At 52.5% G+C, this 20,400-nt stretch overlaps 1 protein-coding gene across 4 annotated transcripts in view; it reads right to left on the bottom strand.

Annotated features, from left to right (window-relative positions):
• Nucleotides 1-2,939: 2,939 nt before the first annotated feature.
• The window catches only part of TPRG1 (tumor protein p63 regulated 1), a 61,020-nt gene continuing 43,559 nt past the window's right edge, over nt 2,940-20,400 (bottom strand). For 2 of the 4 annotated variants that reach the window (XM_075938245.2, XM_089780700.1), the window contains 2 exons: nt 9,917-10,070; nt 5,439-7,851 (listed from right to left, as the gene is read on the bottom strand). In XM_075938245.2, coding sequence (XP_075794360.1) covers nt 7,657-7,851; nt 9,917-10,070 — 349 coding nt within the window. In that variant the 3' untranslated portion in view covers nt 5,439-7,656. Of the gene's footprint in view, nt 3,386-5,437; nt 7,852-9,916; nt 10,071-20,400 lie in introns of those variants that run through there. The other 2 variants (XM_089780701.1, XM_075938249.2) reach the window with 2 other exon arrangements.

Raw genomic sequence — 20,400 nt, forward strand, 5'->3', positions numbered from 1 at the left:
CCACGTCCTTTCTGTAGTGGGGGGCCCAGAACTGGACGCGATACTCCAGATGTGGCCTCCCCAGTGCTGAACAAAGGGGAATAATCACTTCTCTGGATCTGCTGGCAATGCTCCTCCTAATACACCCTAATAAGCCACTAGCCTTTTTGACTACCAAGGTGCCCTGTTGACTCATCTCCAGCTTCTCATCCACTGGCATATCAGGCCGCATCATCTCCTCATTCCAGAGCCCTGCAATTGCTTTGGAAACAGATCTCACCTTTGAAGCTTCCCCACTCTCTGGTCACATCTGGAAGCAACTTAATCCGCCAGCTGGCAGGAGCCATAACATCCCCTAATTCACAGTCCTGCGCCAACTGCTGCAAACGACCTGCAAACTGGCATGTGAGTGAATTGCTGGTGAGTTTCAAAACAGACTTTTCTCTCTAGCAGAACAGAATTTGCAGTGCTGACACCCCTTGAGGTGTCCAAGGAGAATTAGGGCTGCAGGCGTCTGGTGTCAAAGCTAGTGCCTTAGCGTGTCTGCAGCAAGGGTAACCTAGTAGCATCCAAGAGTTGCACAATCTGCATATCGTTCTGAGCATGCCAGACCAAATCTTCCCAGCCAACAGCTGACCATTGTGTGGGCAGCCAGGGCTGCAGAAGTGCAAAGAGACACTGGCACGTTTTGTCACCACAATCTGCTTTTTGGCAACAAAACAGTGAGTGCGTTTACACTGCAATGGGACTTTTGTCGGGAAAAACACCCAGTTCTGGTGACAAAAAGCTTCCAACCCTGTGAGCGACTTTCATCTTTTCCCCTCCCTTTATTTTTGACCAAGAGCCAGTGTGGACGCTGCTGTTTGTTTTGTTGAGAGAACTGGCTTCCCCCAGTATCCCACAATGCCTGCTCTGTTGGCTGTGCTCAGTGTTTTGTGATCTCTGCTGCCCTGCAGGCCTGCGCCCCTCCCCTCTCAAAGCTTCAGGAAGTGTCTGACAGCTGAGCGAGCTGCTGTTTGGGGAATACACAAAGAGCAAGTCATTGGAACGCTCCTGTTCTGCACCGCTAGGAACACAGGGCAGGGAGGCTGCTGCTGCTGTGGGAGGGTTGGAGAGACCGCTTTGCTGCTTTAACGTTCCTCAGCACGGAGAGCTGCCAGAGCTCCAAGGGAATCCCAAGAAGCACAGGGATCAGCTCTGCCTTCCCACAGCTCTGCCCTGTGGGATGCTTCCCCACAATGCTTTGCTCTATCTGTTGACGGGGAGCAAGCAACCTGGCCAGGAAATGTCAACAATGGGAGGCAGAAAAAACAGTTTGACTGGTTTTCACTTTTGGCAACTTTTGCATGTCGACTTGTGTCCAAATTCACACAGTAAGACAGGAAGAGAAGCCGTCAGCCACCGCTCTAATGACCGAACATCGCTCCCTTGCTAATTTGTACCACATCATGCTAGGCACTGAAAAGCAAAAAGGTCGACAAAAGTACGTTTTTTATTTTATTTTTTTGGCAGTTCCTGCATAGCCTGTGAGCTCACTTGAGTTGAATTGCTGAACTCCTGAAAGGGATCTGAGGTTAGTGTGTCGTGCGCAAACCACATAAAAAGCCACCGGTAACCAGAAACAGGTTGAAACAAATACACTTCTTCCACTGACATCATGAAGTACACGGGAATGTATGTCTCTACTAGCAGACTTACCTGGTGTTGCCCGGGTCCTTCAGGGCAGGGCCTTAGGGCTAAGGGGTGGGCGGCTAGGAGCCAGGGGCATGTTCTCCCCCCCCCCCCCCGCACCAGCGTATGTGGGGCCTGTTCTCCGCCCCTCCCCACTCCCACCCAGCCGGCCTGAAGCCTGTTCTTTCTCCTCCCAGCCTACACCCCTGAACCCGGGGCCTGTTCTTCCCCTCCCAGGCCACCCAGAGCCTGTTCTTTCTCCCCTCCCCATAACCCACGTCTCCTAGCCCGCCAGTGACCTGTTCTTTCTCACCGCCCCCATAGGCTACCCCCTCCAGTCCGCCTGGGGCCTGTCCTTTCTCTCCCCACAGCCTGCCCAGGACCTGTTCTCTCTCCCCCACCCCCCAGGTAAACCCCGCACTAAGGGCCTGTTCTTTTCCCCCGCTCTGGCATTGCAGCCAAGGTGCTGAGATGGGGGTGGGGGGACAAAAGGTTTGGGGCAGAAAGGCTACTTACCAGTGTGCTGGCAGGCAAGATAACAGCCCCAGCCTTGCTGGTCACTCCCTTCATGGTGAAGCTACCCCCAGTGGCCACTCTCATATTGTGTCTCTCCAAACTGCAGCCCCCTCCCCCCCTTTGGATGTTATGGAAAACTGTCCCTTTCCCAGGGCTTCTGGTTGTCCTGGCACAACCAAACCTTGCCCCGTTTACATTACGATAAGAGGATGCTGCATACCAAATGTGGTGGGTCTAGCTCTTACTGTTTAGGAGGAGTCCTTGAACAAATGGACTTGCAGACAGACACACAGACAGATAGATAGGCTGTGTCTAGACTACACCTCTCTGTCGACAGAGAGATGTAGATTAGGCACTTTGAAATTGCTAATGAAGCAGGGATTTAAATATCCCACACTTCATTAGCATAAACATGACTGCCTTTTTTTCTAAATGGAGTTTTTTCGGAAAAAAACCAGCAGTCTAGACGCGGATCTGTCGAAAAATAAAACCTTTTTCGAAAGATCCTGTATTCCTCAAAAAATGAGGTTTACAGGATCTGTTGGAAAAGGGTTTATTTTTTGACAGATCCGGGTCTAGACTGTTTTTTTTTTTAAAAAAAAGCTCCATTTAAAAAAAAAAAAAAACGATGGCCATGTTTATGCTAATGAAGCATGGGATATTTAAATCCCTGCTTCATTAGCAATTTCAAAGTGCCTAATCTACATCTCTCTGTCGACAGAGGTGGAGTCGAGACGTAACCAAAGAGAGAAAGAGAGAGTATGGGAATAGATAGATAGATAGATATTGCATTGAGCAGGGTGAGTCGCGGGTCAGAAAGTTTGAGAACCACTGACCTTAAGAGGATGGGAGATTATTAAATGTGACCACTGGGGAACTGCCCATGGTTCAGGTCATCAGTGCAAACCACAGGAAATGTGGGTTAATATCCTGGTCTTATCTTTTTCTTCACCGCCCTGGCAGCCTGGTGGGTCTCTCTGACTTTTAGCTCTCTGATACTGCCGAGTCATTAGACACTGAGTAAGACGAAGAACCTCCCATCATTCTGTAATGACTCTCTCTGCAGCACAGAACTGTTCAGCTCTGGCAAGTTTCACTGTAGTACAGAGCCAAGGTGTAGAGAAAAAAATGAGCATGTTGTTGGGCCAGGAAGTGAGGAAAATGAGACGATCTTTGGGAAGCCTATTCCCAGTAACATTGTCCAATAACTCATCTGCATCTAGAACCGAAAAGAAACGCAACCACTGAGGAAATTATTTTATTAAAGCTTAGAAATCTCAACTGATAAATCCTTAAAAAAATAGCAACCAAACCCCCCTCGGCGATCCAATTATACTAGCCACTTCTTATTTCACTGGAATACTTTGAAAAGCCCAGAAAATAATGTGTTTTGTTTTGCTCGACTTTCCCCCACTCCAATATCTTACGTAAAATATGAAAAATGTGTTCACGGGCTAATGTATTTTTTAATCCTTTAAGATTTGTTTCAAGATATTTCACTGTTGTCTTTTGTCACGGATCTGAGCGGAAGAGAATTCAGAGTCATGGGAGACGTTCCAATGACTCTGAAGCGCTTTGAATCAGGGGTAACATGAGCAAAGGGACAGAGAACATTTCTTGCCAGAGGTATCACTGCATTGCTCCAGAGATTTTTCCAAGTGCTCCAAACAGAATTTCAAACACTGAGGCTAAGTCTACACTGGCACTCTTTTCCGGAAATGCTTAAACCAGAAAACTTTTCCATTATAAGCATTTTCGGAAAAAGCGCGTCTAGATTGGCAGGATGCTTTTCTGGAAAAGCACTTTTTGCGGAAAAACATCCGTGCCAATGTAGACGTGCTTTTCCGCAAAAAAGCGCCCATCGCCATTTTCGCGATCGGGGCTTTTTTGCAGAAAAGAAATCTGGGCTGTCTACACTGGCCCTTTTCCAGAACAGTTTTCCGGAAAAGAACTTTTGCCCGAACGGGAGCAGCATAGTTTTTCCGGGAAAACACTGATGATTTTACATTAGATCGTCAGTGCTTTTCCAGAAATTCAAGGAGCCAGTTTAGACAGATGGCAAGTTATTCCGGAAAAGCGGCTGATTTTCTGGAATAAGTGGCCAGTGTAGACGCAGCCTGAAGGTCTTTGAAAACCAGAAGAGATCTTAAAGGGCAACACAGAGGATAGCGTATGATGTCATTTCCAAGCACTGATCGACAGGTAGAGATGCAACCCCAAAATAATATATCCAGAATGTGAGAGAGCGCAGACAGCTAATGCTTGCATCAATTCAGGGCCAGGTTAGTAAATCTCCATGGATCAGTGAAGGAATTATTTCTCTGTACAGGTTAAACCTCTCCAGTCCAGCGCCCTCGGGACATGACCGGTTTGGAACGAGAAAATTTTCCAGATCACGGGAAGTCAATATTGTCTAGCAGCATTACCATCACTGCCACTGCTTGCTGGGCTGTTAGAAGGCATTTAGGGGTAAATTAGAGCTAAATGACAGCACAAAACACTGAGAGCCAGGACTGGTGGCTGTAAAAAAACTTTATGGGACTGAGGGAACCTTGGACACACCCATGAAAGTGGCCATCGGGCTAGGTGAAGTTATTCCGGATTACGGGTGTTTCCGTACCAGAGAGTTCTAGACTAGAAAGGTTCAACCTGTAGCGTGAAAGCTAGTCCTGATAGTTGAAGCAAACATCTACTTACTGTGCAACCAAGTTTGTAGATCCCTGAGATGGGAAACAGACTTTGCAACAACATGTTCATTGAAGCTGATGATCTTGCACTGAAGCTTTCCAGGGACATTTAGTTTTAAGCAGTGTGGCCACTGCATTTAAGTTAGCAATGAGCCGGTTGGACCAGACAGGTTTCGGAGCAGTAGCTGTGTTAGTCCGTTTCAGCAAAAACAACCAAGAGTCTGTTGGCACCTCAGGGTATGTCTACACTAGCTCGTTAGTTCGAGCTAGGTAGGCAAATGAGGGCAACCGGAGTTGCAAACAAAACCTGGGATTTAAATATCCCGGGCTTCATTTGCATCTTCCCGGGCGCCGCCATTTTTAAATCCCCCTTAGTCTGAACTCCGTGCCCGCAGCTACACGCGGCACAGAGTAGGTAGTTCGAATTAAAGATCCTAATTCGAACTACCGTTACTCCTCATTCCACAGGGAATAAGGAGTAACGGTAGTGGAATGAGGAGTAACGGTAGTTCGAATTAGGATCTTTAATTCGAACTACCTACTCCGTGCCGCATGTAGCTGCGGGCATGGAGTTCGGACTAGGGGGAATTAAAAATGGCGGCGCGGGGAAGATGCAAATGAAGCCCGGGATATTTAAATCCCGGGTTTCATTTGCAACTCTGGTTGCCCTCATTTGCCTACCTAGCTCAAAGTAACGTGCTAGTGTAGACATACCCTCAGCAACTTAATAAATTTATTAGGAGTGGTCCAGCGGCACTTTAGAGACTAACCAAAATATATAGAATCATGAGCTTTCTTGGACATATTAGAGGACCGATATCAGCAGGTGCCCACAATGCACCTCTGCCATGTGTATTGGCCAAACCGGACAGTCTCTGCAACCAAGGATAAATGCACACAAATCAGACATTGGAACTGGCAACACACAGAAACCTGCAGAGGAACATGTTAACCTGCCTGGCCATTCAGTTATGGATTTAAAAGTAACTCTCCTTCTACTAAGGAATTTCACCAGCCAGTTACAGAGGGAGTCTGCAGAACTGAAATTCATCTACAGACTGGACACCGTTACCCTGGGCTTGAATAAAAACATGAACTGGTTGGCACATGACACAGCCAATTTCTCCTGCTTTTAACATCTTGGAGAGGGTCCAGAGAAGAGCAATAAGAACAATTAAAGGTCTAGAGAATATGACCTATGAGGGAAGGCTGAAAGAATTGGGTTTGTTTAGTTTGGAAAAGAGAAGACTGAGGGGAGACAGGAGAGCCGTTTTCAGGTATCTAAAAGGGTGTCATAAGGAGGAGGGAGAAAACTTGCTCATCTTGGCCTCTGGGGATAGAACAAGAAGCAATGGGCTTAAACTGCAGCAAGGGAGGTTTAGGCTGGACATTAGGAAAAAGTTCCTAATTGTCAGGGTGGTCAAACACTGGAATAAATTGCCCAGGGAGGTTGTGGAATCCCCATCTCTGGAGATATTTAAGAGCAGGTTAGATAAATGTCTATCAGGGATGGTCTAGTCAGTATTTGGTCCTGCCATGAGGGCAGGGGGACTGGACTCGATGACCTCCTGAGGTCCCTTCCAGTCCTAGTATTCTATGATCTGCATTTCCACATCAAAAGCTATGAATGGGACACACCCAGCCCACTTCATTAGCCTCATTAACACGGATCCTACAATGGACAGGTCTTACTTCTGGTGTTGCATATCTCTTGGTTTCACCACTCCAGCTCATCTGAGGAAGTGGGTTTTGCCCACGAAAGCTCATGATTCCGAGTATTTTGGTTCCTCTCTAAGGTGCCACAGGACCACTTGTTTTTAAAGTTACAGGCTAACATGGCTACCTCTCGGAAATGTATCAGGGCATAAGCTTTTGTGAGCTACAACTCCCTTTCTCAGATGCTTGCAGTGAAAGAAAGGCAGGGGTACAGAGGTGGGAGTATAACCGTGTCCAGGGGGATGCATGGGGGTGCGAGGGGTCATGCGCTCCCCCAATACCATGGGTGGGAGGAGCCAGCCAGCAGCCGGTGGAGGGTTAACAGGGGGCTGTCACCTGCAGGAACCATCCACCCCCCTCCCGCTCACCAGCAGCAGCAGGGGAAGCGGAGCAAGTTGGCCCCATTGCTTTGCTCTCCCGGTCACACTGCTCCATGGAAAGGGGGCAGAACTGCTTCACAATCCCTGGTGGGAAGTGGAGCGACCTGGGGAGCAAAGCTGCTGCAGGTGAGTGTGGAGGGGGAGGGTGGCAAACCCTTGCTGCGGGCACCGGCCCTGCTAGTCCCCCGGGTTGAGGGAAGAGAGGGGGCGGAGTAGGGAGAGGGAGGAGAAGGGGCGGTGCAAGAGAGGGGAGGAAGCAGGTTGGGGCGGGGAGAGGCAGGGCTGAGGTGGAAAGATGGTTCTTTTACTTCAAGCCTCTGAGGACGCGCGCTGCAGCTCCCAAGAGCTTATCCCCTGGTAAATGTCTGAGCCTTTCCGGTGCTGCCCGACTCCTGGCTGTATTTGGACTAGACGGTTATTTTGGGTGGGGCCGTCACACCTGTGGCAGGGTCCCCCTCCGGAGTCCCGCCTGTGCGCCGTCTCTCACGCCCACGCGGCAAAGCGTTCGTGGCTCAGCTGTATTTGCGCACAGGCGGGCTGAAAGGCCCAGGACACACTTTGCCACGGGAGGGAAACGTGCCCCGGGCAGAAGGCCAGCGCCAGACCCATGTATGACTTCACCTTCGCAGCTTTTCCCCTCTAATCCCTGCAGAATTGAAAGGACAGCGACACTAACAGACCCAGCACCCTCCCCGCTGTGGAGCGCTTCAGAAGCCCATGTTCCCCCGAGCGAGGGAATAGCCCAGTTTGTTGCGGTTCCCAATGAAAGACACTAAACCCATATAGGTGTCGATGAGGAGGGGCTGGTTCAGGACCGCGACGCTGCTGGTCTTGCCCGGCGCCGGGTTCTTGCTCTGGGCGCTCTGAACGGCCTGGACCAGCTGAGCAGTGAACTCGGACATCTACGGAGGGAAGGAGATGACAAGAGTGAGGATTAAGGGAAGGCCTAAGGAACCAGCTGCGTGTTGTCTTTGGCCTCCTTCCTCCATGCTGCAGGGGCTGAGAGGGAAGCAACCCGCCTCAGACGTGCAGCGGGCGCTCAGCTGTCGGCAGCAAATAATCCATGTAATTGAATCCTCCTCAGTATGTGCTGGATGCGTATGTGCAGGCATCTCCTCTTGTCCCTCAGCCACCCCCACCCCCACAACACAGGAAAGCATTTGACATGGTCTCGCACGACCTCCTTATCAATAAACTGGGAAATACAACCTAGATGGGGCTACTATAAGGTGGGTGCAGAACTGGCTGGAGAACCGTTCTCAGAGGGTAGTTATTAACAGTTCACAGCCATAGCGGAAGGGCAGAACAAGTGGGGTTCTGCAGGGGTCTGTTTTAGGGCCGGTTCTGTTCAATATCTTCAACGATATAGATATTGGCATAGAGCTGGGGTGTCCAACACACTAGCCACTGGCCACATGTGGCTATTTGGCCAGTTGAGTGTGACTAGTTCATTATAGCAGGATCCACTATAGAAGCTACTGCTTCAGAACTGGTTGGACACCCCGGGCATAGAGAGCACGCTTATTAAGTTTGCAGATGATACTAAGATGGGAGGTTGCAAGTGCTTTGGAGGAGAGGGTCGTAATTCAAACAATCTGGACAAACTGGAGGAATGGTCTGAGGTCAATAGGATGAGATTTACCAATTGAGCAAAAACCCCTCTGTTCTTTTGAGTTACTGTTGATTAAGTGCCGTAAGAATGGACATCACTGGAGTTTTTTTCAGAAAAACACCTGTTTTTCCGAAAAAACTCTGCAGTGTAGACATAGCCCCCGACAGGAAGTTTTTCCTAATGTCCAACCTAAACTTCCCTTGTTTCACTTTAAGCCCATTGCTTCTTGTCCTAGCATCAGAGGCCAAGGAGAACAATTTTTCTACCTCCCCCTTGTACCACCCTTTTAAATACTTGAAAGCTGCTATCCTGTCCACTCTCTGTCTTTTCTTTTCTAAATCAAATAAGCCTCGTTCTTTCCATCTTCCCTCATAGCTCATGTTCTTTTGACCTTTCATCATTTTTGTTGCTCTTCTCTGGATCTTCTCCAATTTTTCCACAACTTTCTTAAAATGTGGTACCCGTTGTGTGAAAACACAAAACAGCACAACAGGCACACCACACTGGGAGGCAGGGATGGGGGGAGGGCGCTGAACCTGCAGTTGGCTGGTGGGACCACAGAAGCTCATGGGGCCACGGGCAGAGTTCCCAGGTAGCTGGGGAGGGGAGCCCAGCAGAAAGACTGCACCCTCCCTCCAACCTCCCTGATCTGGAAAACTCCCTTGTCCGGGATTGATCAGGTCCTGAGGGAGCCGGACCAGAGAGATCCAACCTGTAATGAACAATCTAGAAGTCTAATTTGTGTAATATACATGCTACTCATATAGCATTTGCAGAGCAGGGTCGTCTGTTGTTATTCCACTGGGAAATGCACCAGCTTTGGTTTCTCAATTACACTCCAGTTCCTCTGATGAGGGAGTTTTTGCCCACGAAAGATCATGAGTCTACATATTTGGGTCAGTCTCTAAGGTGCTACAGGACCATTTGTTTTGAGAACGAGACTAGTTCCGGAAGAAGTTCTCTCAGGATGAGTCTACACTGCACCCGGAGCTGGAAATGAGCTACGCAACTGGCGTAGCGTCTTTCGAGTCAATTTTGAAATAGCGTATGTCATACTCTGGCACGCTCTCCCCAGTGCCAAATTTCGAAATAACCTGCTGTTCCAAACCATCCCTTCCTCCTCATGGAATGAGGGTTACAGGGACGTCGGACTAGCAAGCCCGTCGTATTTCGAAATAACGGGCTTGCTGGGAAGATGCGGGATAGCGCTGCAGTGTAGACGTAGCCTCAGTGTATGGCTATTACTGAAGGCAAGATTTAAAAAGGGGGACAGTTAAGAAATGGAGGCCCCAGACAAACATGCCTTCCACCTCCACAGCCTTTCCCCTGCCGTCCAGAGAACTCCTGCTCCCTACCTGGCAGGCGGCACGGAACCCTTCGCTGCTGCCCTTCACTGGATGCTCTGTGAAAGTTGCATAAGGGATATCCACGGCCCATGGGTTCCAACGGGACAGGACAGACGGCTCCTTCAGGTTGTCCCAGTAGATTCGCAGGCCTTCTCCCTCTCTCCTAGAGAATGAGCAACGCAGACAGAAAATGGCATATTATACGGGGCTGCTCATAACAGAAGAGCCAGCAACCACTGGCACAGGTCCATGTTCTGGCTAAGGGGGGATTCGATCACAGGCTATCATAGCTATCTGAGGAACAAATATGTAGTGATGGGTTCTTTCCGTGAGCTGAGAAAGGTCTAACACGCTCCTGCAGTTGGGAGTTCAAGCCGGACAAAGGCAGACTGAGAATAAGGCGTTCATTTTGGACAGGGAGAGCAAGTAACCAGGGGACCCATTTACCAAGGGTCCTGGTGGATTCTGCATCACTGACCATTTCTAAATTAAATGTGGATATTTCCTTGCTTTAGGGACTACTGTGGGGCAGGTTGCTGGCCGGTGTTCTACAGGAAAGCAGACAGCGTGATCGCAGTGGTCCCTTCTGGCCTTGGAATCGCTGAATCGGAGGGTCAAAGGGCATGATATGAACAACCCGAGTCTCTAAGGAGTTTTTAACATCGCCCAGTCCTGGTGCCTGGGGGGTTCCTTTACGTGGCAGACTGGCTAGGCTTGTAGACCCCACCATGCACAGCTGGGTCCTAAGTCTTTGTAGGAGTCAGAAAACCCTGTGTTCTAATCATCCCCGAGAGGTGCTATCTGGGGGGAACGGTCCCAAACAAGAGACTTCACGGTTTCTGCTGCATGCTTCCAAAACGCCCTCCGACTTCACTACACTTCAGCGCAGCGAGAAGCGCTTGACCATTTTCTTCTCCCCTATTGTCTCTGTTTATAACGTCAGGGCGCCCAGCGCTGAGAATCATTGGTCAGGGTCAACGATTACCTTTCAGAACACGCGTCCCGGTAATCATAGCCCTCCTCTTGGGCAAATCGGGAGGGAAGGCAAAAAACGACGCCCCTCACCGAAGTAGGCACCCCAAAGCCCTCCGACGCCAGGATTTGAAACACCTTGTTTTGCAAAACTAAAACAGCCGAAAACCACCCCTTGCATCCGAGCAGAAGTTGCTGGTGTTCCCCCAGCGTTCGGCTGGGGCAGTCCGGTGGCGAGCCGGGCGGGCGTGTTAATGAGAGGTCTGGTTTTATATGTCGAGGCGCTTAAGCACAGGCCTGCGGTCCAACCATGTACTCCAAGTTAATAATGCGCTTACACGCTTTGCTGAAGCAGGGCCCGCAGGGATACTAACGGGGCCAGCCGCCCCCTCTGCACCCCTCTCTTGAACAGCGGTGCTGACAATTCGTCCCTCAGCTGGCAGCAGTGGCAGTCGGAGCCCTGGGTCCTTTAAATCGCCACCGGAGCACCACGCTGTGCAGCTCTGAGGACTGTGGGTGCACATCACACCCCGGGCGGCTCACAGAGCTGGCTGCCCCAGCCCCCCCCCTTCCACGTGAGGCCCCGCCCCTTCCACGTGCGGCCCCGCCCCTTCCAGGGACTCAGAGCCACACGTCACCAGCCCCTCCTGGTACCAGGGTCTGACTTCCTGCAGTTTCCCCCTTCAGTGCAGTCACCAGCTTCCCTTGCTAGGGAATTACCCGATCCACTCCAGGTGCCTCTGCAGCAAGGAGAACTGGCTAAGCCCAGCCCGGCAGCCCTTAAAGGGGGGGAAGCCACCCAGTTAGGCACCGTCTGGAGGCCAGGAGTGGGTTGGCAGGTCCCAGTTGGGGGATGGCCCCTTTCCAAGCATGTCAATGGAAGCTGGTACCTCACTCAATCAGGCCCGTCGTTTGTAGATGCCCTGGTGTAAGAACAATGAGCCAAAAACATCTCCTGCCTACCCAGGACATCACCAGCCCCCAGCTGGAGCGGGGGTCTGTGCAGACCCCCAAGGTGGGCCCACCACGCAAAGTTCCCCCGGCTCCATCTGCGATACCGATCTTTCCGAAATGGAGATTGTGGCTTCATTCAGCAATGAAGCCGGCCCTTTTTAGCCCAATCCCTTATAGGTGTTTGCTGCCAATGCAATCTGTAGGTAATGGCACCGGAAGTCCTATTGTCCTAAACCTCTGAAACCAGCCCAGGACAGGCAAGGAGCTTTCTGTTCATCTATAATTAAAACCGGGGCTTTCGGGAAAGAAAAGCTAGTGCCTACTTGCAGTGCCACCGCAGTGCCTCGGAGCTTCCTGCGTTTAGGAAGCCTAGCTCTCTACTTAGGAGCGCAGCCCCTTTGGGGATGTTATTGTGGTTTCTGCATTTACTATGATGTAAAAAAAAAAAAAAAGGCTGGTCCCGGGCTTTATTTGGAGAGGGTTCACGCGGCAAAATACACCAGAGTCTTGGCACAGCTAGCGGACGTGTTTTCAGACTATGGGCAATTACATCAGAAATCCGAAACCCAATGATTTCTGCACCTAATCCTCTTTATAGCTGAAGATTATAGAGCTTCCTTTAAAAAGTTGTAAAAAGGGGAAAGATTTCTGAGAGTACGTCCAGCTCCTCCCTTTGTCCTTCAACCCTGATACTTTTATTTCTCTATGCAGCATTTTTCCCCACTCCCCAGCTTGGCAACAAAATCCAAGTGAATATTTTACATGTGTGTGGTTAATGAAGCATAAAAACATAAGAGCAGCCATAATGGATCAGACCAAAGGTCCACCCAGCCCAGTGTCCTGTCTGCCCACAGTGGCCAATGCCAGGTGCCCCAAAAGGAATGAACAGAACAGGGAATCATCCATCGATCCCTCCCCTGTTACCCATTCCCAGCCTCTGACAACAGAGGCTAGAGGCACCATTCCTGCCCATCCTGGCTAACAGCCTGTGACGTAGTGGGGGGTACCTGGCTGGTTTCTATGCTGCTGGCTCTGGGGTAACCCCCACTGGCTGCCGTGGGTACCACGACCCAGCAAAACAGGATGAGTCACTATGCAAACCAGTAGGGCCTCACATGGAGAGGAACAAAGGAAGGGGGAATGCTGCCCTGGCTGGGGGGCAGGGCTGGAAGAGGGTTAGTGAGTTGCTGGCTGGAAGCATGGAGGAGACAGCCTAGGGAAAGGGGCTGGAGTTTAGGGGCCCAGTCTCCCCCATCTCAAGGGGGCCTGAGGCATCCTAGCCCAGCTCTGTGACCAGATTACATCTGTGCTGTGCTGTATCCTGGAGAGGGAATAAAGTTCCTCTATTCCACCGGCTGGTGCAGTCTGTTTGTGCCATTTCGGGGCTGCAGGAGACGGGGGACCCCCAACGCGCCGTCACACAGCCATTGATGGACCTAACCTCCATGAATTGATCTAGTTCTTTTTTGAACCCTGTTAAAGTCTTGGTCTTCACAACATCCTCTAGCAAGGAGTTCCACAGGTTGACTGTAAGTAGTAATCAGGCTTCCATCCATACAGAGATCTTGCACTGTGAAATGTTAGCTGCTGCACATGTCAATTTACATGCAAATTTCATTCTGTCCAAAAGGGATGTACATTTGCCAGTGTCTCTTGCCAGGTCAGCTCCCAACTTGTAAACAGGGTTCCAAGGACCCTATACTGCCATTTCTTCTGAAGTTTGATGTCTGAATTCATGTCTCAGAAGAGGAACAGGAGTAATCTTTTCTGCTGCAGAGATGTATATGGGATAAGCAGCCACACCCGAAACAGTTAAGCAGTTACTGGGAATGGGGAATCCAAACTTTTAAAGGTAACGGGAAGAAGGACTCCAAATCCTGCAGAAAGCTTTGCAAATGTGAGCCTAAAAGTCCACACGCTCATGGTGGCGGAGTGAACGGCTCCGGATAACGAACGGTCATCCCAATGGTAGGCGCGGCACAGAATTTACCACTTTCTGGCTCTATCTTCACCACCCTGAGCTAAAGGAGAATCTCCGTGGGCAGGACATGACCACAACTAAACTCCTGACCGAGACTGTTACGAGCGCCGATTGCCATCTTTGTCCTGATTTGGGGGTTGCGGAGCAACAGAGTCTCATCTGAACTACAAACTCTAACTGCCATGAGTGAGCTGCAGTCGCTGACGGAGATTCAGGGGCCTCCGAATGGGGCAATCGGAAAACCGTGTGGATGCTGGAGAGACGGAGGCCCATTTTCCCTATCCTGAAAAGTAGGGCGAGCTGGGTTTTAAACGGCAAATTCTGTCTGTGGTTTCACACCATGGTTCCCTGCACTGCAAATGTACGTGTGGATGTACAGAGGAACTGTTTTACCCGGCTCAGGGCTTTCTTCTCCTTTTCATTACCCTGGGGCAGGAGGCTCTCACGCTCTGTGCTGTTGTATGTGGCAGGAGACACCTACGTGACACGGACTGATTCAGGGGCTGGAGCACATGACCTATGAGGAGAGGCTGAGGGATTTGGGCTTTAGTCTGCAGAAGAGAAGAGAAGAGCGAGGGGGGATTTGATTGCAGCCTGCAGCTTCCTGAAAGGGAGTATAAAAGAAAGTTCTTCTTCACACAGCATGTAGTCAACCTGTGGAACTCCTTGCCAGAGGAGGCTGTGAAGGCTAGGACTATAATAGAGTTTAAAGAGAAGCTAGATAATTTCATGGAGGTTAGGTCCATAAAAGGCTATTAGCCAGCGGATAAAATGGTGTCCTTGGCCTGTGTCTGTCAGAGGCTGGAGAGGGATGGCAGGAGACAAATCGCTTGATCATTGTCTTCGGTCCACCCTCTCTGGGGCACCTGGTGCTGACCACTGTCGGCAGACAGGACACTGGGCTAGATGGACCTTTGGACTGACCCAGTACGGCCGTTCTTATGTTCTTATGAGTGGGGGGTTCCAAAGAGGCTGGAGAGAGGCTGTTCTCAGTGGGGGCAGATGACAGAACGGGGAGCAATGGGCTCAAGTTACAGTGGGGGAGGTCTAGGTTGGAGATTAGGAAAAACTATTTCCTTAGGAGTGGGGAAGCGCTGGGCTGGGTTCCCTAGGGAGGGCGTGGAATCTCCATCCCTAGAGGTGTTTCAGTCCCGGCTTGACCAAGCCCTGGCTGGGCGGATTGAGTTGGGTTGGTCCTGCCTTGGGCAGGGGGCTGGACTCGATGACTCCTGAGGTCTCCTCCCGCCCTAGGATTCGGTGATTCCATGGCTCAAGACGCTTCCATCTCCTTCTGCTTTGCCAGCAGCCACGTGCGGATCCGGCCTTCGGGATTCGTCACTGGTTGCAAACCAAAGGCCGGGAGGTTCGGGCAAACCTGAAAGCAGTTGCTAGAACGATCCCACTCCAAAGCAACAGCACTCTGCCCACAGGAACACACTCGCTGACCAAAGGGCCAGTGGCTGTTTCTCCCTCCGTGGGGTGCAGGTAGAAAGTCGTCATTCAGCCCACAGGGAAGCCAGTGACTAGCCCACCTCGTTCTCCTTGGATCGCTCGGTCCTTCGCCCCCCGCCCTGCCCAAACAAACCAACCCATCGCAAATGGAAATGTTTCATCATTCGCTGACGCCAGCGGCCGCAGCGTAACCGGCGGCGGGAGGGAAATGGCAGTTTCCCTGGCTCGGTGCCTCTCTCCTGCTCCTCTCCGGGCTTAGCCCGGGAATTACCAACACAGCCTGGGGCAACGCATGCCGCTTTACAAGGCAGCCCACACATTTGGTTCTTGCTCAGAAGGGGGGCTGCGCCCCTCGGGCCAAAAGGAGCGCACAGCCAACCGGAGCAGAAATGTGCATTCGGAAGGAAGAAGAAACAACATTTTTAAACCCTTCCCAGTAACACAAAAATCTTGGCAACACGACCTGCTGTTCCCCCCGCCTGTTATGGGCTGATCGACACAAAGGAAGCAGCATGTTGGCACGGCCGCCTGGGTATTAAATGCTGGTTTTCTGCTCACCGAAATGACCTCAGCTGGGATATTTTCCATGACAGGAGCCCAGAAGACGCTGGCACCAAGTCAGCCCGTCATAGTTTCAGAGCGTGTTTACATGCTCGCGAGGCCCCCCGGCTGTTCCAAACCCATCGGCAGGTGCTGCCTTTATCTGCTCTTTGCTCACCTGGCTTGCAACCAGACCGCTGGGAGGCCCGGGGCTCAGACAGGTTAACTATTTGCTGACTCCGGCAGCCAGCAGGGTGAGGAACCTCAGGGACGTTGAGAGCCCCAGGGGGCGAGATGGCCACACACAGCTGGCCTGTCTCCAGGCCCAGGCCCTGAGCACATCTGCTTGCAGAGGGCTCTTTAAACCGGCAGACTTGGAACCAGGGGCTGGGAGCTGACACTAGACAAATTCAAGCTGAAGCAAAGGGGCCCATGTTTAACAGGCTGGGTAATTAACCACTGGCACAGCCGCCCCGGGCATGTGGTGGATGCTTTGCCATGTGGAGGCTTAGATGGAGACCGCATGTCTGGGTAAAGGAGACACTCAGCCACAGGCCGGGGCTGCTGGCAGCAGTCCCTGAGCGACTGTCTCTGGGCTGTATTAAGTAGGAGGCCAGGCCAGAGCATTGCACAAGTCCCTTCCATCCATGACAAAGTCCACCCGAGGCTAACCCCGTGGGCAATCCCCCGATCAGAGGATGAGATCAGCGGGCAAAAGGACGCATCAGGGAAACCAGCAGAGAGTCACAGAATTGTGCACTGGAAGCAGAAGTGGGTGTCTACAGCCGATTCCTTACCCCACCTCTATTTAGTACCCCCCATCCCTCCGCCTGATCCTCCTTCAAAGCAGGGAGCATGACCCGAAATGCCAGGCGCTGGGTCGCTTTGCTGTAGTGGGACCAGGTGACTAGTGGGGGTTGTTTCCTGACTGCACGGCACCCCAGAAGTGGCCAGTCGCGGGTCCAGCCCCTAGGCACTGCCCTGTCCCTGAGCACCGGCTCTACATTCCCATTGGCTGGTTCCTGGCCAATGGGAGCTGGGGAGGACGGTGCGTGTGAGAGCAGCGCGCCGAGCTCCATGTGCCCCTCTGCCTTGGACTCAGACCTGCTGCCGGGACCCAGCGTGGTCTGAGGTGCCAGGCCAGGCGGGAAGCAGCCTTAGAATCCCCGCTGCTCTGCTGACTGAGTCGCTGGAGATGAACCCCTGCCCGACCCGGCAACCCAATCCCCTGCCCCAGCCCTGAGCCCCCCCCCCCGCACCCAACCCCTCATTCCCGGCCCCACCCCGCAGCCCACGCTCTAGTCAAACGATACGGTGGGTCACAGGCAGCAGCAACTTTCTCCAGCTGGGGCGTGAGAGAAAGCGCTTGAACCGCCCTGCTCGTAGGGCCTGTGGTGGCTTCCATGGCCCGGCTTTGAGGAACTGGTCTCCCCGGGAGTTGGACAGTCGGTTCAAATCCTTTCTCTTTGCTGCACTTAACTGGGCCTAGGCCGCACTGACTCCTCGCTGTTGGGCAACATGCCCCAAGAGACGGGAGGTGAGGTGCCGCCCTTAATCCCACACGGCCTGGAAGAATGATAATTACACCCTGAGCAGCACCATTTACAAGGCTCACCCCACGGGCCAGGAAGGGCGCATTAAAAGCGGGGTATAAAAGGGAAGGGTGAGTCATGCTCTCAGAAGGCTTTGTTGTAGAGGAAGATAAAGATCGATCGAATGCGACTCACAAGCATCTGCGCGGGGAGTAGGCGGCCTGCCTCTCATCCTGGAGCTCACTCACCCAGAAGGAGAGCGCCCGGGTCGTGCTGGGCTCCATTTCCGTCTCCGTTCTAATTCCCCCTTTACTCTGCTCCCTGCTGCCCATCCTGGGACGATATCCCGAGTGGAACATATCCCTGCCTGTGCCTCTCGCGCGGCCTACCCACCACCCAGGCACGCGTCTTAGCACTACTCCCCACCAATGGGCCCAACTGCGTGTGGAATACATGTTGTGATGTGCACTGAGCCATGTGTGGATGTGCACCACCAGTAGAAACACATGCTTCCGGCTGAGCACTTGGGCAGCCACCCAGAATTTCTCCTGGGTGGCTGCCCAAGTGCTCAGCTTACAGGGAACACTGCTCCCCACCTTCCTTACTCCACTAAGGGACCGCCCTTCCCACCCCCTTCATTGCCGTATCCGTAGCTTGTTCCTAGGACCGCCTCCCCGTGACCCCCTCTGCCTGGACTTCCCCCCACTGCCGCGCTGGGTGCTAGTTCTCTTTCCCCATCCCTCCACAGTACTCATGAGCTTGGCACCCTGCTGCCTGCTGCCCTATATCCCATAGGGACGGATGTCTGCTGCGCCGGCGGGGCCCACGACAGGGTCCCTAAAACCAGAGTTCTCTGGATCTCCTCCCTGAGAGACCCCAGCTGGTATCTGAGTCCTGGCAGGCTGATGAGATCCTGTCTGCATCCCCAGGGCACACAGACAGCCCCACGCCCTGGCTGCCTCCCCGTTACATTTCTCTCCGGAGCACCAGGAGATGCGGATGAACTCGGGACTGGGTGGAACTTTCTGATTGGCCCAGGGCGCCCATTCGTATACACACGGCTCGATACCAAGTGGTTCTCGCTCAGGCTTTGCCAGAAATGCCGTCAGGACAGCCAGCGGCCGCACGCTTAGGGAACACCTGGCACGTACGCCCTTTTCTGCAGGCGGCAGGCCGCGGTCGCCCATCCGCAACGGGCAAAGCTGTGTGGCAGAACGCAGGCACTGTGCTGGAGGGGATCGACTCTGCCGGCTGCGCGTCTCGCTGGCGGCCTTTGCTCAATACCCTGCGCCCGTGAGCGCAATGTCAAAGAGCCAGGCCACTGGCTTTGCCTCTCTTCCAAAAGGTGATGACCCTGTGGAGCAGCGTGGTCACGCCGCGCCAGGCCAAGAAAGTTAAAACAGCCTTGGGAGGGAGCTGTTGCTAGGGGGCCAATCACGAGAGCCCTTGTGGCAGCCAATCAGAGCCCAGAAGGGCTGTATAAAAGAGAGGGCTGGCCAGGCTGGGAACACGCTCACTCCCGTCCTGGAGGGAGAAGGACCCAGCTGCCTGCTCGCCAGGGTGCCACGGACACAGCAGTGCTGGGAAAGGCAGGGTGGGCCATGAGAACTCCAGCCTGAGTAGCTCCCGGCTGAGGCCCGGCGATAGTGGCCTGAGGGTACGAAGGAGGCAGCCAGGGCAGCAGGTCTGCACCCCCTTGCCAATGAGGACTGGCCATGTCAGGCTGCAGTGTGCCCCTGAGGGAGGGGCTAGATGCCACCTGGCCGTGGGTCACTGAGGCAAGGTGGGCCTAGAAGGGTTGGGGGTTCCCTGAGGGGGAGGACCCCAGAGTATGGGGACACTGAGGCAGGGCAGTATCGAGAGGGGAGGGTGCTGTGGTCTGGAGTCCAAACACAAAGTGATGGAGAATAGCAGGCGAGATACCGGCTGGAAGGGGGCGTTCCAGGGCTGAACGGAGCTAGTTCGCAAGTGACCAGCAGGAGGCGCCGTGCCAGGGAGTCACACCATGTTACAGCCCCTCCTGGCCTCCTCCCCACCCCCTGGGACCACTCTCTAAGCTTTATTTAGAGGGAACAGCCCCGCCTCCCGAATTGCACAGTCCCACTGTCTGTAGCAACCGACTGTAGCCCACTGGTGAATTCACATCCCCAAGGTGGTGGGGCAAAGGCCTCCCGAACCCAGCAACCGAAATGAGATGAGAACAATGCATTGAGACCGCCCCCTGCGCCCAGTCCTGCCCTCTCCTGCCCCAGAGCCGCGGAATAACTCCAGCCTCGGCCGCTGTCAAGGGCATTTGACAAACCCCCAGCACTATTCTGAAGAAAACAATTTGTGCTCTGATCTCCAGTAGGTTGTCATGGGCAAGTTCAGCCTGTTTCCCATAGCTGTAAATCATCTGTGATGTCTGAGGTTTGTTCGTGTGTATTTCAAACCCTCCAGAAGTTTCGGAAAACAAAACCTTCTCCCATAATTAACTGCTCCGAATTCAAGATCTTATCCCAAGTCCAATCAAAGGCAGTGACCATTCCTTTAACACCACCAAGAACTGATATACCCTCACGACCCAATAGGTAACAGCTAGCCCCACTTTACACATGATGAAACTGAGCCCCAGGGAAATGAAGCGATTCGCCCAAGGTCAAGCCATGACTCAGTGGCAGAGCTGGGAAAAGAAGTCAGGCCATCTGAGGCCAACTCACTGCTCTAACCACTAGCTCATGCTGCCTTCCTAGATGCAATAATGTATCAAGAGTCACAAACTGCAGAAATGAGAAAAGGGAAATAGCTGGTCTCCTTGCACGATTACCTCCTGGCCTGGCCAGGATGCTCTCCTACGGTATGCAGTGCGATTTTATCACAAGTCTCGTGGCACTAGGTGTCTTGTTTCAAGCCCTTGCTCCAGGAATCACGTCACATCACAACAACTTCAGCTTTCTTTTCAAATAGGTACATTTCTAAGCCTCGTGGTTAGAGGAAGGTGTGAAAATGTGACCTGTCACCTAAGGTGCAGGCACCTGAAACAAAAGAAAAAACCTCAAGAGTCATCCCTCGAGAGAGATCGT

Source organism: Pelodiscus sinensis, chromosome 10 (genome assembly GCF_052426305.1).
Source record: "Pelodiscus sinensis isolate ZL-2025 chromosome 10, ASM5242630v1, whole genome shotgun sequence".
Lineage (NCBI taxonomy): Eukaryota > Metazoa > Chordata > Testudines > Trionychidae > Pelodiscus > Pelodiscus sinensis.